Below are 19,393 nucleotides of genomic sequence, written 5' to 3'. Positions count from 1 at the left end.
AAAAGCCAAGGGAGAAGTAATTTTTTTCAAAAGAATGTTATGCCTCACATTTGGTGTCGCTTCAATATATTCCAGTGTTAGGTGTACGAGTTCAAACAATTATTGACAGCACAATTAGCAGGCAAATAGTACGAAAGAATATACAGGAGAAGTACTAAAAAAACAGCAAAAATTTTGTTTGTAACAAACAAAACAAAAACAAGATGATGGATACTTCAGAACGTTGCATATTATTGACAACCGTGTTGTGACTTGTGAGAATATTTTCGTTCAACCCCCTTCAGCTACTGATATTGCAATAAACTTGCAGGGCTGTAATAGATGATCTACTTTGATCTTATTTTTCTGTGAAAATTTGCACTTTAGCCTCTTGTATGCCCAAGCATGACCCCTTCAATAGTTGAAGAGCCTAAGGCCAGGAAGCCAACGAGAAAGAAACCAAATGCAGCCTCAGATTTTAACCATTCTCAATTTCATTGTTCCATTCAGAGCCCCAACTTTCCTGATCTGCAGCGTTCTAAATCACCTAGCAGAAATGGTACGACTGAATCTAGAGAACCTTTGATCAGCCAAAAGCCCAAGAAAATGTTTTTGTTGGCAAGGCTTGGAGGACTGGGTTGTAAAGGGACTTCAACTCGGGTATCAGAATCGACAATCATCCGGTCTGCAGCTGATTGGGAGACTGAGAAAAGGAGGAGGAAGAACCTGGGGAATAGACCGCCTAGTAAAGCCAGGATTCCTGATAATGTTGCTGTTGATGTTCCTGATATATGCTGTACTCCTCCAGGGATCAGTTTTGCTTCTGATGTTGTTCCTAGACCAAGCATGACCACTCAGAGGACAACGCATGTACAGGTTTAGCATTTACTGAAAATTCATCATTATTGGCAGCCAAGAAAAGTTTGGTGCTTGTTTTATGATACATCTTGAATTGCTGTGTCTTTTTTAGCATTCCCGTGTAGCTAGGAGAACTAGAAACATCCAGCATTTCTCTGCTTCATCTTCACAAGGACCCTCAAATTCTATATTCTCCAGAGACCATTCATTCAATGCTAGACAATATCATCAATTGGGTCAATATTCTCATAGAGGATTCATAGAGGTATAACAGACAGATGTTTCAAGTTCCTTCTGATAATTGCTTCACATTTTCAGCTCAAAGCTCTGATCCGTATTCTAATCATGTCTTCTAGGTATTTGCACTCTTTGAAAGAAGTTTAGATCAATACATGGACTGGAGACTCAATCTTGATAGGATGTCATATGAGGTATTTAGTTTCTGGTCTGGGATTGTGTCTGAAACGCTTTTCCAGTTCACATTGCATTATTGAACACAGGCATCTTAAACTACTTTCTTGATTGCTACTGCAGGAACTGCTTGAATTGAGCGATGAAATTGGATATGTAGGCAGAGGTTTGAGTGAAGAAGACATATTCAGCTGCTTAACTATACTTGAGCCATCTGATTTCGAGTCTGCACCATTGCTGATGTCGTTGGACGAAGGCTGGAGGTGTACCATTTGTCAAGTTAGTCATCAATCTCACCCTCTCACAAACATTTTATGGCTCCAAGCCAACAAAGCAATTAGAATGCCTTGCGAATTGAAATCTTATGCCATAATGCTTAAAAACACAAAAAAAAAAAAAAAGAGTATTAAACAGGAACTTTTGCAGAGCTAAGCTACCTTGGCGACATCAATGGTCTCCAATCAGTAGATCTTCTTCCAGTAAGAATCTTATGCATTCTAAGGCTTTAAACAGAGTCTGGATGACTTCTTGAATACCCAAAATTTATGTAAACCCAAGGGAATGCGGTGACTTTGGCTCAAATCACATGGAAGAGTTGGGTCGCTTTTTCTATAAGCACGTCATAACTCAAGTAATTAAGATTGCTAAACTCAAGATAACCAAAAAAAAACAAGCAAAATTAGTTGAGAAATTATGGGGCTTTTGTATTGATCACATTACACTAGCTCTTTCAGACTACAGTTTACCAGATTATTTTGGAGATGCTTATGAATGAAACAATTCTCCAATTGCAGGAGGAATGCAAGGCTAAGGATGATGTTGGGCGACTTGGCTGTGGACACTGCCACCACATTGATTGCATAAAGCAGTGGCTTAAGCAGAAGAACCAATGCCCTGTGTGCAAAATCGCACCCATTGCTGACAAATGAAGCGATCAGTATTGTTTTCCAGCCTCACTTATCAAACTTCGGTTCTCATATACACTGAAATCAATTTCTCCAATTTTAGGCAGAAATGTATCCGACATGCCATGTCAAATATGCATAGGCAAGCACAAGTCCTTTTAATGTCCGTGCTTGGAATTTTATTTTCCCAAGTATTTCCTACTTACGTTTTAAAGCACAAGTACTTGATTTCGTGATTTCCCTTGTGAAAGTTCAAGACGGGCAGAGAGATAGCTTTACTCCAAACCAGTTGATCAATTGAAACTCCAAATTTATGAGAGCCGTATACATATCTTTAAGAAGGCGCTGCGAATTGTGTACAAATCAAATCACATCCAGCAACACAACTCTCCCCAATACATGACGAGCAGGTAATTTACAAAAGACAGATCATGTTAACTTGTTTCAGCAATAAATTAAATCAACCTGCAATTTTTTTTTATTGCCAGGTAAAGTTTTTACTCATCATGACCCATTATCCCCACAAAAAAGAAGGGATGAAGGCAAAAAAATACAGAATAACTACAGAATAAATGAAACAACAGATTGCCACTCGAAGCCAGGACTTCTGCTCAGGCTTCCAAGAGTGGTTGAGCATAAGCTAAATACCTACAACAATGGATTTCCTATATAATAAAAGAACCACTAATAAGATTCTTGACAATGGAATGGTATCAGAAACATGTATAACTCAATACCGTTGCAGATAAACTTGTACGGCTTCTTAATAGACTTACCAGCAATTTTAATCTTTCATCATCACCAAAGCACACTACAGCCGACACAGGAGTACAAGAGGTTCATTATACCCATGAAGTAAGACAATTGCAGCCCGGCAAAAGAATTTTGGGGTTTAGTCATGATGGCTTAAAAATTCGATTATACACGGATAGACTTCTTCCGCGGCCTGGACATAATAGCAAAAACATGAGCCATTATGAAATGCAAATAAATTCTTTTTGATAACCAAGAAGGTGGAACAAGGAAAGCTTATAACTAGTTACCGTTCTTCCTCCTACTAAGTCATAATGAGCATAATGCTGGCCATCCTGCTCCCCAAATACTTTGTAGCTTACCAAGTTCTCAGGAAGCAGTTTCACGGTCACTGATCAAGTCGATTGTAAGAAAAGTTTCATATCATAGGAAAAGAGTATATCCATACGTCAAGACCTAGAAATACATACCATAAACAGCTTCAGGCGGGCAAATCAGGTCACGATCTCCTGCAATAGCTAAGACAGGGACATCGCACTTATGAAGATGTTCCTTGTAAAAAAAATTACCGCTTCTATCACGTAGTCCTCCCTCCCGAAAAGCAGTCGTCAGTTGCAGCAGAAGTTTAGCAGGTATTGTGCCTGGCAATATTATGACATGACAGTGTCACGTATAAATGAAGAAGTGATAACCAACCACTGTAGCAGTAGGATAGACATCTATACTCACAGAAGTTGTTCAACACTAACTTCTTTAACAACTCTGGATGCATCATGTCTGGGGCTGATATCAGATCCACAAGCCAAGACAAGACATAAGGAGGACTAGATGAGAGAGGATAAGCAGCAGAAAGTAATGCTCCTAATGGAACGACAGGCACATTTAGAATCTGAGCGGGATCAGCCTGCACCAAATTCATTTCTTTTAGTTGCATTTCACAGTGGAATGCAGTAACATAAATGAAGGAATAGGCCAAGAATCATGTTCAACTTACAAGGGGTAGTAGTAGTTTGAGCGATGACTTAGAAGTTGTGTAATCAAGTGAAGAGGCCAACGTAACAGTAGCAGCCAATCCAGACTCCCTTCCCTCGAAGGCTTAAAAATTTAACCATATGACTTAGACAGGAAAACTCAAGCATCTATACTTCGACTCCAATTTTCTATTGAGCAGACATAAGTATGTGAATTTAAAACAATATATAAAATTAAAACAAATAATTAATAACAAAATGAGAGGATGCTAGGAGCTGTCCAACTTACAGCATAGAACAACTTTTATACCTTAAGACATCAATTTAACATGAAAACAACATTTGAGTCTTACCACATCTTGATAGCATGGCATACAACAAGATGCCCCCCATCGAATGTCCAATTGCAAGCAATTTTCCATCCCGAGATCCACTTTGGGCCCTTATATATTCCATCTACATGTATCAACAAAGATGACAGTAAATTGCCACAAAGAAGATTCACCATAATTTGCCCACTTAATCTGAAGAGAAAACTTATAAGTTGTTAATATCTCATACATTATGATAAAGGGCAAATGTCACCTCACCACCACAGGGACATCCTCTTCCAGGTAATGATCAAAGTCCCAATCGTACTTGACAATCAAGTCTAGTTGTTTCTGGAAATCTTCTATAGTTGTTGCAAGACGCTCTTGTAGATCATATAACTGAGGCGAAACAGAACGCTGTCCCTCTTCTACAATATTCACTAGCTTCTGACTTAAATCTCTTATTTGGCCAGCAACTGCAGAACTCTTTCTGGTTTCTAGTAAATTCAACAGTTTCCCCCTTACCTCATTATAGCGTTCAAATAGAAAAGAATCTTCTAATAATTTAGATATCTGATCAAATAATTTAGCAGACATAATTCTTGACTGACTTTCATTGAGAAAGCCAGAGAATCTTTCTGACAAACTGATAAAAGTCTCTGTTAGTTTTGCCACCAATTTTGATTCATCCCATGCTGTAGGAATCCCCAAAACATCTTCATTAACTGCAGAAACCTTAGATTCTGCTGACTTATTTTGGTTAACAGTTGACTTCTGCACTGCAGAGGGTGCACCATTAGTTGCACCCTCAGCAGCTGCTTCCATTTCTTCAGATATAGCATAAGCCGACTTCTCAATGTCTTTGGCATCTGACTCCTGCATGCTCAAACCCGCACCACGAACTTCAAGGATCCATGTGTCAAATCCTTGCCCACACATGTAACGGGCAAATGAAGACTGCAAAATCAGTAGGAAGATCAAGATTGATAATCTTTTTCAATCTCAGAAGCCAAATTGAGAGTATTAAACACCCTCACGCCCAAGACACAGTATACGAAGTTATCTTTAAAATCAATAACTTTTTTTTTTAGTGCATAGAATAAAATAATTTTGAAAAACTGATTTCCTGAGATAGCACCTTTATACAAGTAAATACTCTCAATAAAAAGACATTTATATTGATTATATTTGGCATCTCAGCTCTTTATACTGAATAGATCCAAGACTTCTCTTGTATATATTTTTTCGTCAAGCTAATCCAACTTACAGTCAACTTCAGCTCCTCCCATTTCAAGTCACCAGGTGTACCGTAGATGAAGTCCAACCACAATGAAGTACTGAAATTGGCATGTATTTTAAGCTCTAACTCACAAATTCATTTCTCCATCTTCAGTTTCTCCCATTCCAAGTTAGCAGGTGTCAAAAGTGCCGGGGTTAAACTCTCAGAACCCTTTATATAGCATGTTGAGGAAACGAAAAGAAGTCTCGGGTCTTAAAAAGGCATTGATGATAACAAAATCCAACCACTATAAATTCAACCCAACTTGGCATGTTTCTTAAGCTCTCAACTCATGAATTTATGTTTAGAAAGCATCAAATTCATTTAGAAAGAGTATCTGAAAGGAAAGAATGACATGATGTTTAATGCTTAATAACAAGATGGATTAAATTGGTAATGTAGATGATAAAAGGAGCAAAACTGACTGACTAAATTAACTAACTAACCCCGGGGGAGAGATCATATCCAATTGCATTAGTCCCCACACCTGACAACAGTAGCAACGGATGATTCCTCCTTGGCGCCTGTCATTTTTCAAATTCAGCTAATCAATGACATTTCCAATCACAATTTCTCAATAGAGTAATCTTTTCAAAAATGGAGGTAATAAATTTTTTTCTTCTAACAAGATAAAGAATTTTTGTGGACCTGAGGGGGAGGAGAGTAGCGCCAGAGAGCAAGTCTCCATTGAGAATTCTTAACGGTTACATAGTGAAGCTCATCGGCGGTGCAAATCGGCGGCTTTTCAGGAAGCTTTCCGACGCCGGTGGTCGAAGCACCGGTGGAGCTGCTGCTCTTGTCGGTGTCGGTTGAGAAGGCTTTGACTCTGATGGCCAACCTCCGCAACGGCAGCGGAGGAGACTGACGGAAAATGATAGCACGAGAAAGGTTGAAACCGGTGGAAGGGTGGCGGAAAGCGGTGGCGAAATGCATGGCTGAACGGATATCTGATTGAGCTAAAATCGTCATGGTATATTTTTTTTCCTTGTCCCAAAGAATAAAAAAAGGAAAGAGAATAGAAGTGCTTGTATGAATGTAATGATGATTGAATGCCGGATTTTGCGGAAGGAATAAAAAAAAAAAGGAAAGTTCAAAGAAGAAAAAGAAAAAGAAGAAGAGCACGGGTCGGGTCAAATGGATGCAAAACAAAAGCCAAGGTTGCTTTGGAATACACGTGTCATGAGGGATTTGCATTACTAAAGATTCGATATAAATCCTTCATTTGAGAATCATCTATTTTAAGATTTCGTTTGGTCCCATTCATTCGAGCTGTTGATTGCGCTTTACCATTCCCACAAGTTATTTAGGCTCTAGGAATTCCAATTGTTACCAAAAAAAAAAAAAACAGAGAGAAAATAAAAAAGATTGTGTTTGGATTGCATTTTTCGTGATTTTTCATGAAAAAATTACTGTAGCGATTTGATATATGTGAGGGAAAAAGGTAATAGGGAAATGTGATCACGAAAAACGACGTAATTTTTCGACGAAAACCGGCAATCCAAACAAGGCTCTGGGGGTGACTTATTGTATTCACTATTCAAGTTTAATTTGTCCTTACAATATGAGCCAATTGATTTGTTTTAGTAAGAAGCAGGGGCATTTTAAGACTTCATTCTGTGATATACTTCTCAACCAATATAGTACTAGTGATAAACTAAATTTGACAAGTTAAAGAAAATAAATTTCAAATTTTAATGAATTGAGGAATATAAAAAAACCATCAAACCAGTTCGCCATATGAATGCAGCTTTTAGCTATTTGGCTTGAGCAGAATGTTTACCTCTTTCAATGAACATGAGTTGAAGTTATTTTTGAGATTAATGGGATTAGAACCTAGTACAAAAGCTCCAAAACGATGGTATATACTTTTAAGCTTCAACTTTCTTTCTTTTTCCTTTTTTTTTTTTTGGAGGGAAACTTTTTATTGAAGTCCTCAAGTTTGTAAGTTTGTGGTAGCGTTACACCATTTAGTATTTTTGGTGTTGTCGACCAATTAATCACAAACAATAAAGTAGTAAGTAAAAATCATCTCTTGAAAACCACGGAGCACTCAATAACCACCAAAAAGATTAAGTTTCTCTTTAGACTGTTGTTCGGGAGTCCTCTTTGGATTGTAAGTAGGGAATTCGAATCTCTACAATGAAAAAAATTCAAATAAAGTATTAGAGTACTCCTTTGTCTAATCTATATCTCTTATAGAATATATCTATTATGTCGTAGAAATATCATCGTAACTGAATAAAAAAAAAAAATAAAACCGCCCCTTGAGCGTGGGCTTGTAATCCAACCAATTCAATACCACAACCCAAACCATAAAATGGACATAGCAAAAGAAGAAAGATAGGACTAGGGATGTAAGCGAGTCGAGTCCATAATCGAGTAACTCGCGAGTAGCTCGGTCAACGGCTTGGCTTGAACTCGGGTTGACCGAGTTCGAGCCGAGTTTCGAGCTACTTGATTGTCATTCAAGTCGAGTTTCGAGCCAATATTTTGAGGTTTGAGGCTTGTCGAGCTACTCGTCGAGTCGGAGGTATTTAAATAATATATTTATAATTTAAAAAATATATATGTATTATAATTATAAAATGACCATTATGGGTATAAATTTTATGAAATTTACAATAAACTCTTTTTTATATGCCTCATTTTTTGGTCGAGTCGAGTCAAAAAACTTGATTAGACTCGACTTGATAAGGCTTGACTAAAGGTCGAGCCTTATCGAGTCGAGTCTCGAGTTTAAAACGAGTTTCTCGAGTCAAGTTTCGAGTATCGATTTTTTGTATTCGATCGAGCTCGAGCCTAGGTATATATGAGTCGAGTCGAGTTCGAGTATAACTTAACTTGGCTCGATTACATCCCTAGACAGGACAATGATTTGAGTTTTATGGGCTCTTAAGTAGAGACAGGACAGCCCATCCACAACTAACCTTCCTTTCTCCCTTTCCAGGTTCCCCTGCAAGCGCCTGAAACTCACTTCTTCCAGTTGTTAAACCCTCCAAAACCCCCGCAACATTCTATTCACTTCTTCCCTCAGTGCTTTGAATGTTTTTGAAGTAAATAAAGAATTAAAAGAAAAACATGGGATCAAAGAGTGATAGGATGCAGCAAGTAAAAGTGGAGAGAGTATTCATTGGAGCAGGTTGTAACAGAATAGTTAACAACGTTTCATGGGGTGCCTGTGATTTAGTTGCTTTCGGTTCTCAAAACGCTGTTGCCATCTTATGCCCCAAGGTTCTTCCTTTTTTCTCTTTCAAGAAATTTCATGAATATTTTTATATGGAATTGGGGATTCAAGTATTCTTTTTTTTTTTGGGCCAGATTGCCCAGATTTTAACTACACTTCCTGGTCACAAGGCATCAGTCAACTGCACTTACTGGCTTCCCAATGCAAAGTTTGCTTATAAAGGTACAATCTTTTTACCATGTGGCGCAAGTCAGCATTGCCTGGCTTGAGTTTTCCAGTTTTAATTCAATGGCCCTGAAAAGTAATAGCTCTGAAGCTGCATTTGTTGTAAGATGTTTGGTTATTTTAGATGTTATTTGAGTTTACTGGGTAATTAATAAGAGTTTTGTGTTTACAGCTGTTGAGATGGAAAGACACTATCTGCTATCTGGAGATGCTGATGGTGTCATTATTTTGTGGGAATATACTATTTTGGATAAGAAGGTAATTTTCAACTATCGGTTGAATCTGCTATTTGGTGAAGCCTATCTATAAGCATTTGTGTAAAGTAGGACATCTTGACATTTAATTCTTCTTAAAACATAAGATGCAGTGGTAATTAAGTGTACCACCAGCTATGACTAGATGTTTACGACATTCTGTTTGGTCTTTCTTCTACAATGATGAATGTTGATCATGTTGCTTCAACTGGAGTTATAAGTGAGTAGGGAAGGAAACAGTTATTGGAATGGTGTCATCTCAATGCTTGTAAAATATTGAATCCTGCAAACTTTTTCTATTTCAATTTTTCATTAAATGATCTTTCCTTTAGGGGCCAGGCCGGGTAATGAAAATAATTATGGTGATTTTGATGTGCATACTTATACATGGCAGTGAAGAGCAAAATGGAAAGAAAAAAGAAAACCTGAAGCAAGCATTTGTCTAAGCTTGATACCTGAAACTTAATATGCCTAACCTGTTTTGAATCATGAAAAAAGATAAAGAGGGTAGAAATTTAGTGGAAGGAGAAAGGATAAGTCTTAGAACATGTAAAAGGTTTCCCTACTACCTATTGCTGCTTGACATGAATACACTCCCTTCCAGTTCACCTAAGATGTAAGTAAAATGAGTAAAACAGTATATTCGCCTGAAGTAAACAAGTGAATACAATTCGCCGGAAAAGGTTGAAGAAGTGCAACAAGAAAATTCTTTTTTTTTTCTTCTTTCTTTTTCCCCTAAAGTTTTCTTCTTTGCCCCTCCTGCTATTTTAGTAGTGGGAATTGATTGGAGAATCTATCTCAAAATGGGAAAAATTGTTGAGATTTTTAGGTATTATGATCATCAGCCACCAATTCATGCTATTCTAGTGTATGTGTGAGGCTAGTTTAGTTCCACTTCATTGCACCGTCAGTGTCCAGCTATAAGAGTTATACTTCCCTTCATTTTCTTAATATTGAAATATTTCTTAGTTGGATCATTTAGACTGGCTCTTCTGCTGATGATTTTATTGGAAGCTCACACTCCCGAGTTATTACCCTGTTATCTTAGCTGGTAATCTTGTTGACAGTGGAGGCATGTGTTACAAGTACCACAACCACATATAAAAGGTGTTACATGTATCTGTGGGATCATGATGTCACAGAAAGATGCAGTATTTGCATCAACCTCCTCAGATGGCACTGTGAATGTCTGGGAGTTGGTGTTTCCATTCACTAGTGAAGGTGAGCAATAGCTATCTGAACTGTTTCATGTCCATGCTTTGAATTTTTGGATCGATTATTATTCTAGTCATGTGGAGATAACTTCTCTTAATGTTTCAGCTGTCTTCATTCACTTTCCTGCATTCTTTTAATTAGTCAATTTCTTTATATTGATTTTCTATGTGTTTCCACTCTTTGGTGTGAAGAGGATAAGAAATTTACCTTGTACTAGTAATCTCAAACAGAATTTGATGTCACATTTTTGTCATATGTGAGAATATGTTACCTATACTTTTAGTTTTTCAGATAGAGCAAGGGAACGATCTTTATATAGTTCATTCTATGTCAATGCATCACCAGCATAGTGTTATGTTGTGACTTATTAATCTGTAGTTAATTCACATTTGGTAGTTATTCAATTTCTCTGTGCAGGTGACTGTAAATTATCATGTGTGGAAACCCTTTCTATTGGTTCAAAGTCTATGGTCGCTCTTTCACTAGCAGAGTTGCCTGGAAATTCTGGACATCTAGCTTTGGCTATGGGGGGATTGGATAACAAGATTCATCTGTATTGTGGTCAGAGGACTGGAAAAGTATGTAGTGCTTGACATACCTATGCTTTTAAACTTTTCAATTTGTGTTATCAGTTAGGTTCTTTGTTTCTTATTTGTTATTTGTGCCAGTTTGTTCCTGCCTGCCAGTTGAAAGGACATACTGACTGGATACGGAGTTTGGATTTCTCCTTACCTATACTTGGAATTGGTGAAACGTTTATTTTACTTGTAACTGCGTCTCAAGACAAAGGTATTCGCATATGGAAGATAGCTTTCCGTGATTCTTTGGATACTAAGAAAGAAGAAATCAGCTTGGCTTCCTACATCAAAGGTCCAGTGTTTGTGGCTGGCTCAAACTCGTATCAGGTTTCTATGGAATCTCTGCTCATTGGCCATGACGATTGGGTGTACTCCGTGGAATGGCAGCCTCCATCCATCATCAATGGCAATGAATGTTATCAACCTCAAAGCTTACTATCGGCATCCATGGATAAGACAATGATGATCTGGAAACCTGAAAAGACTACTGGTATCTGGATCAATGTGGTAACTGTTGGGGAACTAAGTCATTGTGCTTTAGGATTTTATGGAGGGCATTGGAGCCCAAAAGCAGATTCAATTTTGGCTCATGGATATGGTGGATCTTTCCATCTGTGGAAAGATGTTGGTGTTGCTTCTGATGATTGGAAGCCTCAGAAAGTTCCCTCTGGACATTTTGCTGCAGTGTCCGACATTGCATGGGCTAGACAGGGGGAGTACATATTGTCTGGAAGTCATGATCAGGTAATCAGTTTCCCAATTTGGTGTCTCACAAATCTCTCTCTCTCTCTCTCTCTGTCTCTCTCTCTCTCTCTTCTCTTTCCATGTCTGAGCATGCATGCATGTGTTTTCCTGAGATATCCACATAATTTGGTGATTAAGTTGACCTCTTGTTTCACAGAGAAGAAAGTTCTGTGCAAGCTTATTTTTCCGTGTGCTATAGTAGTATTATATGCTAACACTTGCAGATCAATAACAGTGCAGTAATGTAATTGGAAAATGACTTGGTTTGTTTATGTTAGCTTGTAAAAACGCATGCTGCTAGAAGTTGCACATCCCTGGGTAAATGAACCAACAAATGATTATACAGTAAATGCACTTCAGAATCTTCGAGTCAGATTAAACAAAACCTTGCACACATAACTTTCCATTCTTTATTTTCCCTGCTTTCTGCTGCATATTCAGGTTAGAAATTTCTCTTACAAGCTTTTAATTTCACAGACGAGTAGAATATACGCACCTTGGCCTAAAAACTCTTGTTTAGAAAATGAAGACAATTGGCATGAAATTGCGCGGCCTCAAGTTCATGGCCATGATATAAACTGTGTTACCATTATCCAAGGAAAAGGGAACCATCGGTTTGTAAGTGGGGCTGAGGAGAAAGTTGCTAGAGTTTTTGAAGCACCACTGTCCTTTTTAAGAACTTTAAGTCATGCAACCTCAGGAGACTCCAGTTTGCTTGATGATCTTCAAGCTGAAGTGCAGATTTTGGGTGCAAATATGTCTGCTTTGGGTCTGTCACAGAAACCCATTTACAGTCAAGGTGAGCTTGATCTCATTTCTTTTGTTTATCTTTTTGTCCTGACAAAGATTGATAAAAGATACTTGTTATGCTGCATCTTTTGAGCATTTGGTCCATCCTTCTTTCTCACTGAACCTGCATTTTCAGTTTATTTTTCTTAATGGATGGTCCAGTGGACTCCTTTCATATTCTTTTTTTTTTTGGGTTCTGGGCCCATTGTTTTCTTGTGTCTTTACTTTGTTTGGGAAGGTTGGCATTTGACAGCGCAATTTTTTCTTGTAAGATCTAAAACAATTTCTATAATAGAATTCGGAATAATGTGAGAGCTGCTTCCTTTCAGTTTCACCCGAGACAACCAACAGAAGTAATACTGATGGTCTAGACACACTAGAAACTGTCCCAGAAGCTGTTCCAGTTGAATTTACAGAACCACCTATTGAAGAACAGCTAGCGTGGAACACACTATGGCCAGAGTCCCACAAGCTATATGGTCATGGGAATGAATTATACTCTTTGTGTTGTGATCACAGTGGAAAACTTGTTGCTTCATCTTGCAAGGTTTGTAAAATATTTTTTACTTGCAATTACAAATGATAGCTTCATGTATATACATACACGTATATATATGCATCCTTTTTATAAATACACGTATATATATACACGTATACATACATATGTGCGTGCGTGTGTATTTTAAATGAACCCAGTCTCAGGTTACACAAGCGCTTTGTTTCTCACTCCATTTGTCAACCAAGAGAAAATCTTCCACGTCATGTGGCTTGAATAGAGAAATCACCTAGGATACACATTCCTGTGCTTATCCCATGTGTAGTAGCAAGTGAAGATTTCTGAACCCATTTGAATCTCTATTGGGACCATTCTATCCATTTTAACCAGTTTCTTTTCCATTTTAAAGTTTTTAAATTTAAAGTGACACTGCCATTCTGCACAAAAATTGACTCTGGTATTCTCTGTATTCTATGCAGTAAAAGTGCCGCAACTATCTTGATTTATTGGAAATATACTTCTAATTGGGATGCCATTTTCCTGAAAAATAATGTGTAGATGACTAGTGGATGTACCACAAGGCTTTGAGATTTGAGAGCAGTGGTTTTTTAAGCTGGTGCAGCATACATGGAGCACACCATGTCTTGTTTGCATGATTGTATGAACAGTAATGCCATAACCACGGCATAAACCATGAGGAGTAATTTTGTGTATCTTCATTCGGATATTATGTGTTTGATAATTGTGGTTGCCAATTATTTTGTTGATCACTTCTGTCTTCCATTTTCTTTGGGTGGGGATTGCATGGTGGACTTATCTGCACTTGTACATGGCTTTACACTCGTCTGTTGTAGGCTCAATCAGCATCAGTGGCAGAAGTGTGGCTTTGGCAAGTTGGTTCTTGGAAGTCCGTTGGCCGGTTGCATTCTCACAGTTTAACAGTGACACAAATGGAGTTCTCTCATGATGACAAATATCTTTTGGTAGTCTCTAGGGATCGCCACTTCTCTGTTTTCTCAATCAAAGATGCTGGTATACTTTCTTAGCTTATGTTATCATATCTGTTAGCTGTTTTGTTGTTCCCCATAGACATCTTTTGACATGTCTTGGATTTTCCAGGAGCAGATGAAATTAATCATGAGCTGATGGTGAGGCAGGAGGCGCACAAAAGAATAATATGGGCATGTTCATGGAACCCGTTTGGTCATGAATTTGCCACAGGTTCTAGGGATAAGACCGTCAAGATCTGGGCAGTGGAGAATGCATCTACCATTAAGCAGCTTATGACGCTGCCATCTTTCAAGAGCAGTGTCACTGCACTATCCTGGGTAGGCCTTGGTCGCCAGAGCAATCATGGATTTCTTGCTGTAGGAATGGAAAGCGGGTTGATCGAATTGTGGAGTCTTTCTTGTGAAAGGTCTGACAATGGGAATTTAATGGTGCCAAATGCAACTTGTGTTGTTCAGTTTGATCCTTTCTTGTGCCATGCTTCCCCGGTTAACCGGTTAACATGGAGACCTTCTGAAAAAATTCCAGATTCTGAGGTCGTTCAGCTTGCATCTTGTGGAGCTGACCATTGTGTAAGAGTGTTCAATATAGATTTTCTTTAGGAATATGACAAGACATCCAACTGTATATCTGTTGTCTGTTTGCAAATTATATTTGAGTGTATATATATATATTTTTTAAGATTTTGGTAATTTTTCATGCCAACCTTGTCTTCTAAACGGTAGAGTAGAATCACTTATAAACATAGGATCATGAAAATTTGTTTGCTTGTCGATGTTCATTTCAAATATCTGAGCTTACAGCTGGTCCTTTGCAAATGCTGCTCAAAGATCTTTGGTGCTATATTTAACAGATCTTCACCCGTCCATTTGTGTTTTTTCTTTCTTGTAAATCCTAAAATCTTTGTCGGCAGCATAGCACAAGGATTCTTGACAAGTACAGATACAAGTGGATGAAGATCCTTCATGAGAGTCACACTTTTTCATGAGCTTATTGATGATGATGATGATTGCTTTATCATTTGCCCTTGTAGGGTGGTCACAAACTTGCATTCGGTTTATTGAGTAGAAAGCAAGATTTGCTTAGTCAAGAAAGGGCGATGGAGACTACGGTACTATGCACTTTAAACAGCAGCCAATGTTCCGTGAAGTCAGTTTCCATTGATGTTAGGTGTCAAAAACAGTGCATATTTTGACCAGCAGCAATGTAGGAGAATGACTGAATTGTTTGTCAATTGTTGGAAGTGGTCCTGAGGCCCTGATTTGCTTTGGTAGTGGGAATCACGTCTCTGCTACTTGGGTTTCTTGCTCTACTGGAGCCATGCTATTTTCTTGAGCTGCTCCAATCAAAGCGATTTTGAGCCTTGCTCTCTAGAAGAAGTCATTTTTTCCACTAAAAAGAAAATTGGAAGTTAGAAAGCGATATCTGAACTTTAAAATATCAGCAATTTGAAATGTTCTTACCCAAAAAATAATTTTTTTTTTTTTTTGAATGCAGGGACCAAATTTAGGTGGGAAAAATGCACAAAGTGCCACCATGTCCCCATGCCATATAAACCATCAAATAAGAAAAAAGAAAATGGCCCAGTGCAGACTTTATTATCTATTAATTTCAAAAGTAAACAAAAGAACTCCATATATTTTTCCAATTCAGTCTCTCATGTGAAGTGATGATCTTGTCATGCTACTAGGATATATTTCAGCATCAACTCAAAAGTAAAAGCTCCAAACGCTGAGTATTTTAACTCTAGTTGGAAGCCTGCGTTGACAAAGGAAACAAAGGGACGAAAAATTCAGGCCCTACAGGCCAAAAAATCAGACAATAATGCCTATTACCAACCAGTTTAATCAGACCTGAATAGTTTTAACCTCCCCACTTCATACGTTCGCCTCAGCCCATTTGAAAATTAAAAAACATTCCTGAGTTGATTAATCTTTTTGATTGCCTCGTTGATCGAGATTGATTGAACCCACCTAGGTTTTGATCCCATATTCCTATACCCTTCAATATGTAGCCCCACAACCCATACAGGCACTGATCCCACATACTAAATAGAAAAGTGTGTCGTCCTTTGTTTTCTTGTATTCTTGGTTGGCAGTATTTTACACATGAGATGTGTCTGCATGTTGCAGATATAATAACACCCAAGCGTGGATGCATCAAGATTGTTAAGTACGAGGCACTCGCTATCCTTTGTTACCATCTTGCCTCCACCCTAGGTAATGGATTACGTTTTTTCCTAGTTGGAAAAGTGACCATTGCCTGTGACCAGTCTCAGTTAGATTGAAGTTGTTGTTGCCTTGTTTGGATTGTTGTTTTTTGCTTGGTCAAGATTTTGCGTGTATTATAGAACAAAATTTTCAATCACTTTTTTATTTTATTTTATATATATCAAATCATTATAATATATATATATTTTTTTAAAAAAATTCTAAAAATGACAATCCGAACAAAAATGGACGTGGTACAACTAAAGATTGTGGAGGAGAGATGGAAAATTTGGAATGGTTTAAGTAAATATAATGTTAAAACCAAAAGGAAATTTTTATTTCATGGCTTTTGCTAGGAAATGAACGGAACCAATCAAATAAATGAAAGGAAATTTAGATGGACTACTCCTTATGTAAGCAAGATAGTACATGTTTTACTAAGTTCTACTGGAAAATAAAAGAAATCTGTCAAAAGGTTTCAGTTCAAAACAGACTCTCTTATCAATCACAATCGAAAGTAGATAATACAGTCAGTACTAAAAAAACACATGATACAACCGAAATACTATTTGAAAAAGTTTAGCTATGCACACACTTCCTACAATTCTTCTCTTTTTTCCTTTTCTAATATTATTGACAGATTATGATATTGAAGATTACTAAAAGTAAGTTGCTTTGTTTCCTTTCCCTTGAGTTGTTCTAAGCAAGAATAGCTAGGTCAGGTGCAGATTGAGCTATCATGGCCTTATTAGTTCTTTTATCGTGTTACTCATTGATCACACTAAAATTTGTGCAGAAACGAGTACTCCAAAATCCAGCCCTAGCCTTGATTCAGCGATGCTTCCAAAAGGAAATAATACAAACAAAGGCAGCAACAAGATTTGAATATTCGCAATTACAAGGCATCCATCCTACTTCAGCCTATTGTCAGTAATAGAGAACTTGGGACAAGTAAATGGCGTCAAAACAAGGACAAAATAAATAGCGTTGGCTGTGACTAGATGAGGATTCACCAGGCATCAAGAATTTTCTCAGGTTTGGCATGCATGATGCGTAATGCATGGCAGCCATAGATTTTCAGGATGATTTATAATATCATTTCCATCAGAGTTAGCCACCTAATCTTCATTAAATTTACCTAAACCTCGTACAGTCTAATCATATTTTAATCTGTTCTGAACACGTAATTACAACAACAGTAATACAAAGCGTTAAACACAGATTGAAAAGCACTTTGTTTCTGTAAAGTCACATGAGAATCAGTGATGGGAAATCGTTGTAGTATAATGAATAGCCCCTTGATGGTCTTCAAGAAAGGCATGGATTCTGGTGGACATGTGAATTGGGATTGAGGATCATGATATAGCGGCCAAGAATTAACAGGAAATGGCATCGACTTGCTCTATTGGCACCAGAGCGTGAAAGAGGTAGGAAACAAGAAGAGTGGAAAGCCGTGGGCGTATTAGTAGTAGTACAATTTTTTGTAATCAGGGAAGGATGACATGTTCCGCTAATGACGGCAAAGTTCATGCGAGCCATACGATGGATTGTCAAGGCCTCATTTCGTTTGAGATTACATCACAGTACTGACATATAAAAAATTACTTCGGACACAAGTATTTATCAAATATTTTATAAGTACTTTTAGCGCTTAAAAATGCTTTTTTTTTTTTTTATAAATGCACCGTAACCTCATACGGGTCCTAAAAACATTATGAAATAAAACTGTGTTATACACTAAAATTTTTCTTTATTTAGTTTTGTTAAATAAAAGCATTTCATTAAATATAATCTGAAAATGATTATATATTGTGGAAGGGACATAGAACTTTACCTTTTAAAATTTGAGAAAGTTCCAACGATACTTAAAGTAATGAAAATTGTAAATTGGCTTTTTATTTAGTTTCAAATTACCAAGATCTCCTTTTTTTTTGTCCATCATTATTTATATTTTACACCATAATGGTCTTTTTAAAGTACTACCAAAGAACATCAATATTTTCGCAATAAAGACATGTGGTGTGCCAAGACATATATCAAATCGCTGCCTTTTTTGAAGTCTGAAACATTTCAAAGACATTAATATATAATTTGACAGACGACTAGCCGTCAGAAAATTGACAATCCTAAATAGGCAAACCAAATTTCTTAAAAAATCAGAAACGTTACAAAACATTAGTCGTTAAATAGCAGCCTGACTATCCCAACTTTTTCCAAACAAAATTCTTTAAAGGATGATTTATAAAACGATGATCACATGTCACATTTTTATGCAACAATATTTATTGTTAATACAAAATTTAAAAACCTTTACTAATTACTAGGATTGAAAAAAAAAAAAAAAAAAGGACACATACGTTAAGTGTATCCCTATCTTCTGGCTTTTTACTTCTCGTTGTCGGAAAGGTACCCCTTTAAGAATAAAAATGAAGGATTAGTGTACATTTGAAGTTTAGAGTAGAGGAAGAATTGCAATTTTAGTGTCCAATGTTGCCAAATTGGTTCTCAATGTTTCGGTCAATATAAATCTAGTTCGCAATAATACATGTTTCTTGTCACGAGTCTTGTTTGAAAAGCCATTTTTTTTCAACAAATTTCTACGATTTGCGTGAATATATTTGTTAATTATCTTTTTATTTTACATATATCAAACCATTCCAATACATTTTTATATTAAAAAAAAACTTCAAAAAATAACAAACCAAACTGGAAGTTAAATTTGTTTTGATTAAAATATTAGGGATCAATTTGACACACAGGCCAAACATTAGTGATCAGAATTGCAATTCTCCCTAGAATCAAAGAATTCTTCTAAGATTAAAACAAGTCAAAAAGAAAGCCAAGGAAAGTTGGGAAATGAGGCAAGAGTAAAGCATGCCATCACTTTTGTTGCAAGTGTAATATAAAGGCTGATGCATTGATGCAAAGACACCAACTCAAGAACAAACCTGTAATTTATTATTAATTTAAAAAAAAACCAGTGATTTGTTAAGAGGGAAAAAAACGACAATAAACTAACTTGTTGACCCGCCTACTGACTAATATGGAATATTAAATGCAGAAAAACTTGTTTTGAGTTGATTATGACTAATGGGTTTATCTCTCACAAAATTCCACAAGATAAGACAGAAATCTACCGAGTTAATAAATTTGAAATTAAATATTTCATTAAAAAAATAAAAAAGAAAAAAGAGCTCATAGATTGAGATGAGAATAAGCTGCT

At 37.0% G+C, this 19,393-nt stretch overlaps 3 protein-coding genes across 5 annotated transcripts; 2 read left to right on the top strand and 1 right to left on the bottom strand.

Moving 5' to 3' along the window:
* Positions 1-335: 335 nt before the first annotated feature.
* LOC113751095 (E3 ubiquitin-protein ligase MBR1-like) lies at positions 336-2,360 on the top strand. Its single transcript, XM_027294958.1, has 5 exons — positions 336-855; positions 950-1,102; positions 1,194-1,268; positions 1,372-1,527; positions 2,043-2,360. The coding sequence occupies exons 1-5, from the start codon at positions 385-387 to the stop codon at positions 2,175-2,177; spliced, it is 990 nt and encodes a 329-aa protein (XP_027150759.1). The 5' UTR covers positions 336-384; the 3' UTR covers positions 2,178-2,360.
* LOC113751094 lies at positions 1,450-6,458 on the bottom strand. 3 transcript variants are annotated; one of them, XR_003464766.1, is made up of 10 exons: positions 6,116-6,458; positions 5,914-5,991; positions 4,468-5,145; positions 4,231-4,333; positions 3,901-4,001; positions 3,636-3,810; positions 3,377-3,547; positions 3,197-3,297; positions 2,930-3,099; positions 1,450-1,505 (listed from the first exon to the last, which is right to left on the bottom strand). XR_003464766.1 is itself a non-coding variant. In XM_027294957.1 (9 exons), exons 1-9 carry the CDS (start codon positions 6,434-6,436, stop codon positions 3,046-3,048), a joined length of 1,782 nt encoding a protein of 593 aa, XP_027150758.1. In that variant the 5' UTR covers positions 6,437-6,458; the 3' UTR covers positions 2,506-3,045. The 3 variants fall into 3 exon arrangements, 1 of the variants encoding a protein (XP_027150758.1); XR_003464765.1 differs by lacking the exon at positions 1,450-1,505 and adding an exon at positions 2,506-2,818; XM_027294957.1 differs by lacking the exon at positions 1,450-1,505 and having other exon boundaries at positions 2,506-3,099.
* A 1,968-nt stretch (positions 6,459-8,426) lies between these two features.
* LOC113751077 (elongator complex protein 2) lies at positions 8,427-14,659 on the top strand. Its single transcript, XM_027294939.1, has 10 exons — positions 8,427-8,698; positions 8,786-8,873; positions 9,049-9,134; positions 10,198-10,351; positions 10,763-10,923; positions 11,014-11,667; positions 12,145-12,466; positions 12,786-13,003; positions 13,807-13,984; positions 14,072-14,659. The coding sequence occupies exons 1-10, from the start codon at positions 8,546-8,548 to the stop codon at positions 14,560-14,562; spliced, it is 2,505 nt and encodes an 834-aa protein (XP_027150740.1). The 5' UTR covers positions 8,427-8,545; the 3' UTR covers positions 14,563-14,659.
* The last annotated feature ends 4,734 nt before the right edge of the window (positions 14,660-19,393 follow it).

This window comes from Coffea eugenioides, chromosome 11 (genome assembly GCF_003713205.1).
Source record: "Coffea eugenioides isolate CCC68of chromosome 11, Ceug_1.0, whole genome shotgun sequence".
Lineage (NCBI taxonomy): Eukaryota > Viridiplantae > Streptophyta > Magnoliopsida > Gentianales > Rubiaceae > Coffea > Coffea eugenioides.
Note: the sequence above shows the minus strand (reverse complement) of the source record. Positions and strands in the feature narration are given on the sequence as shown.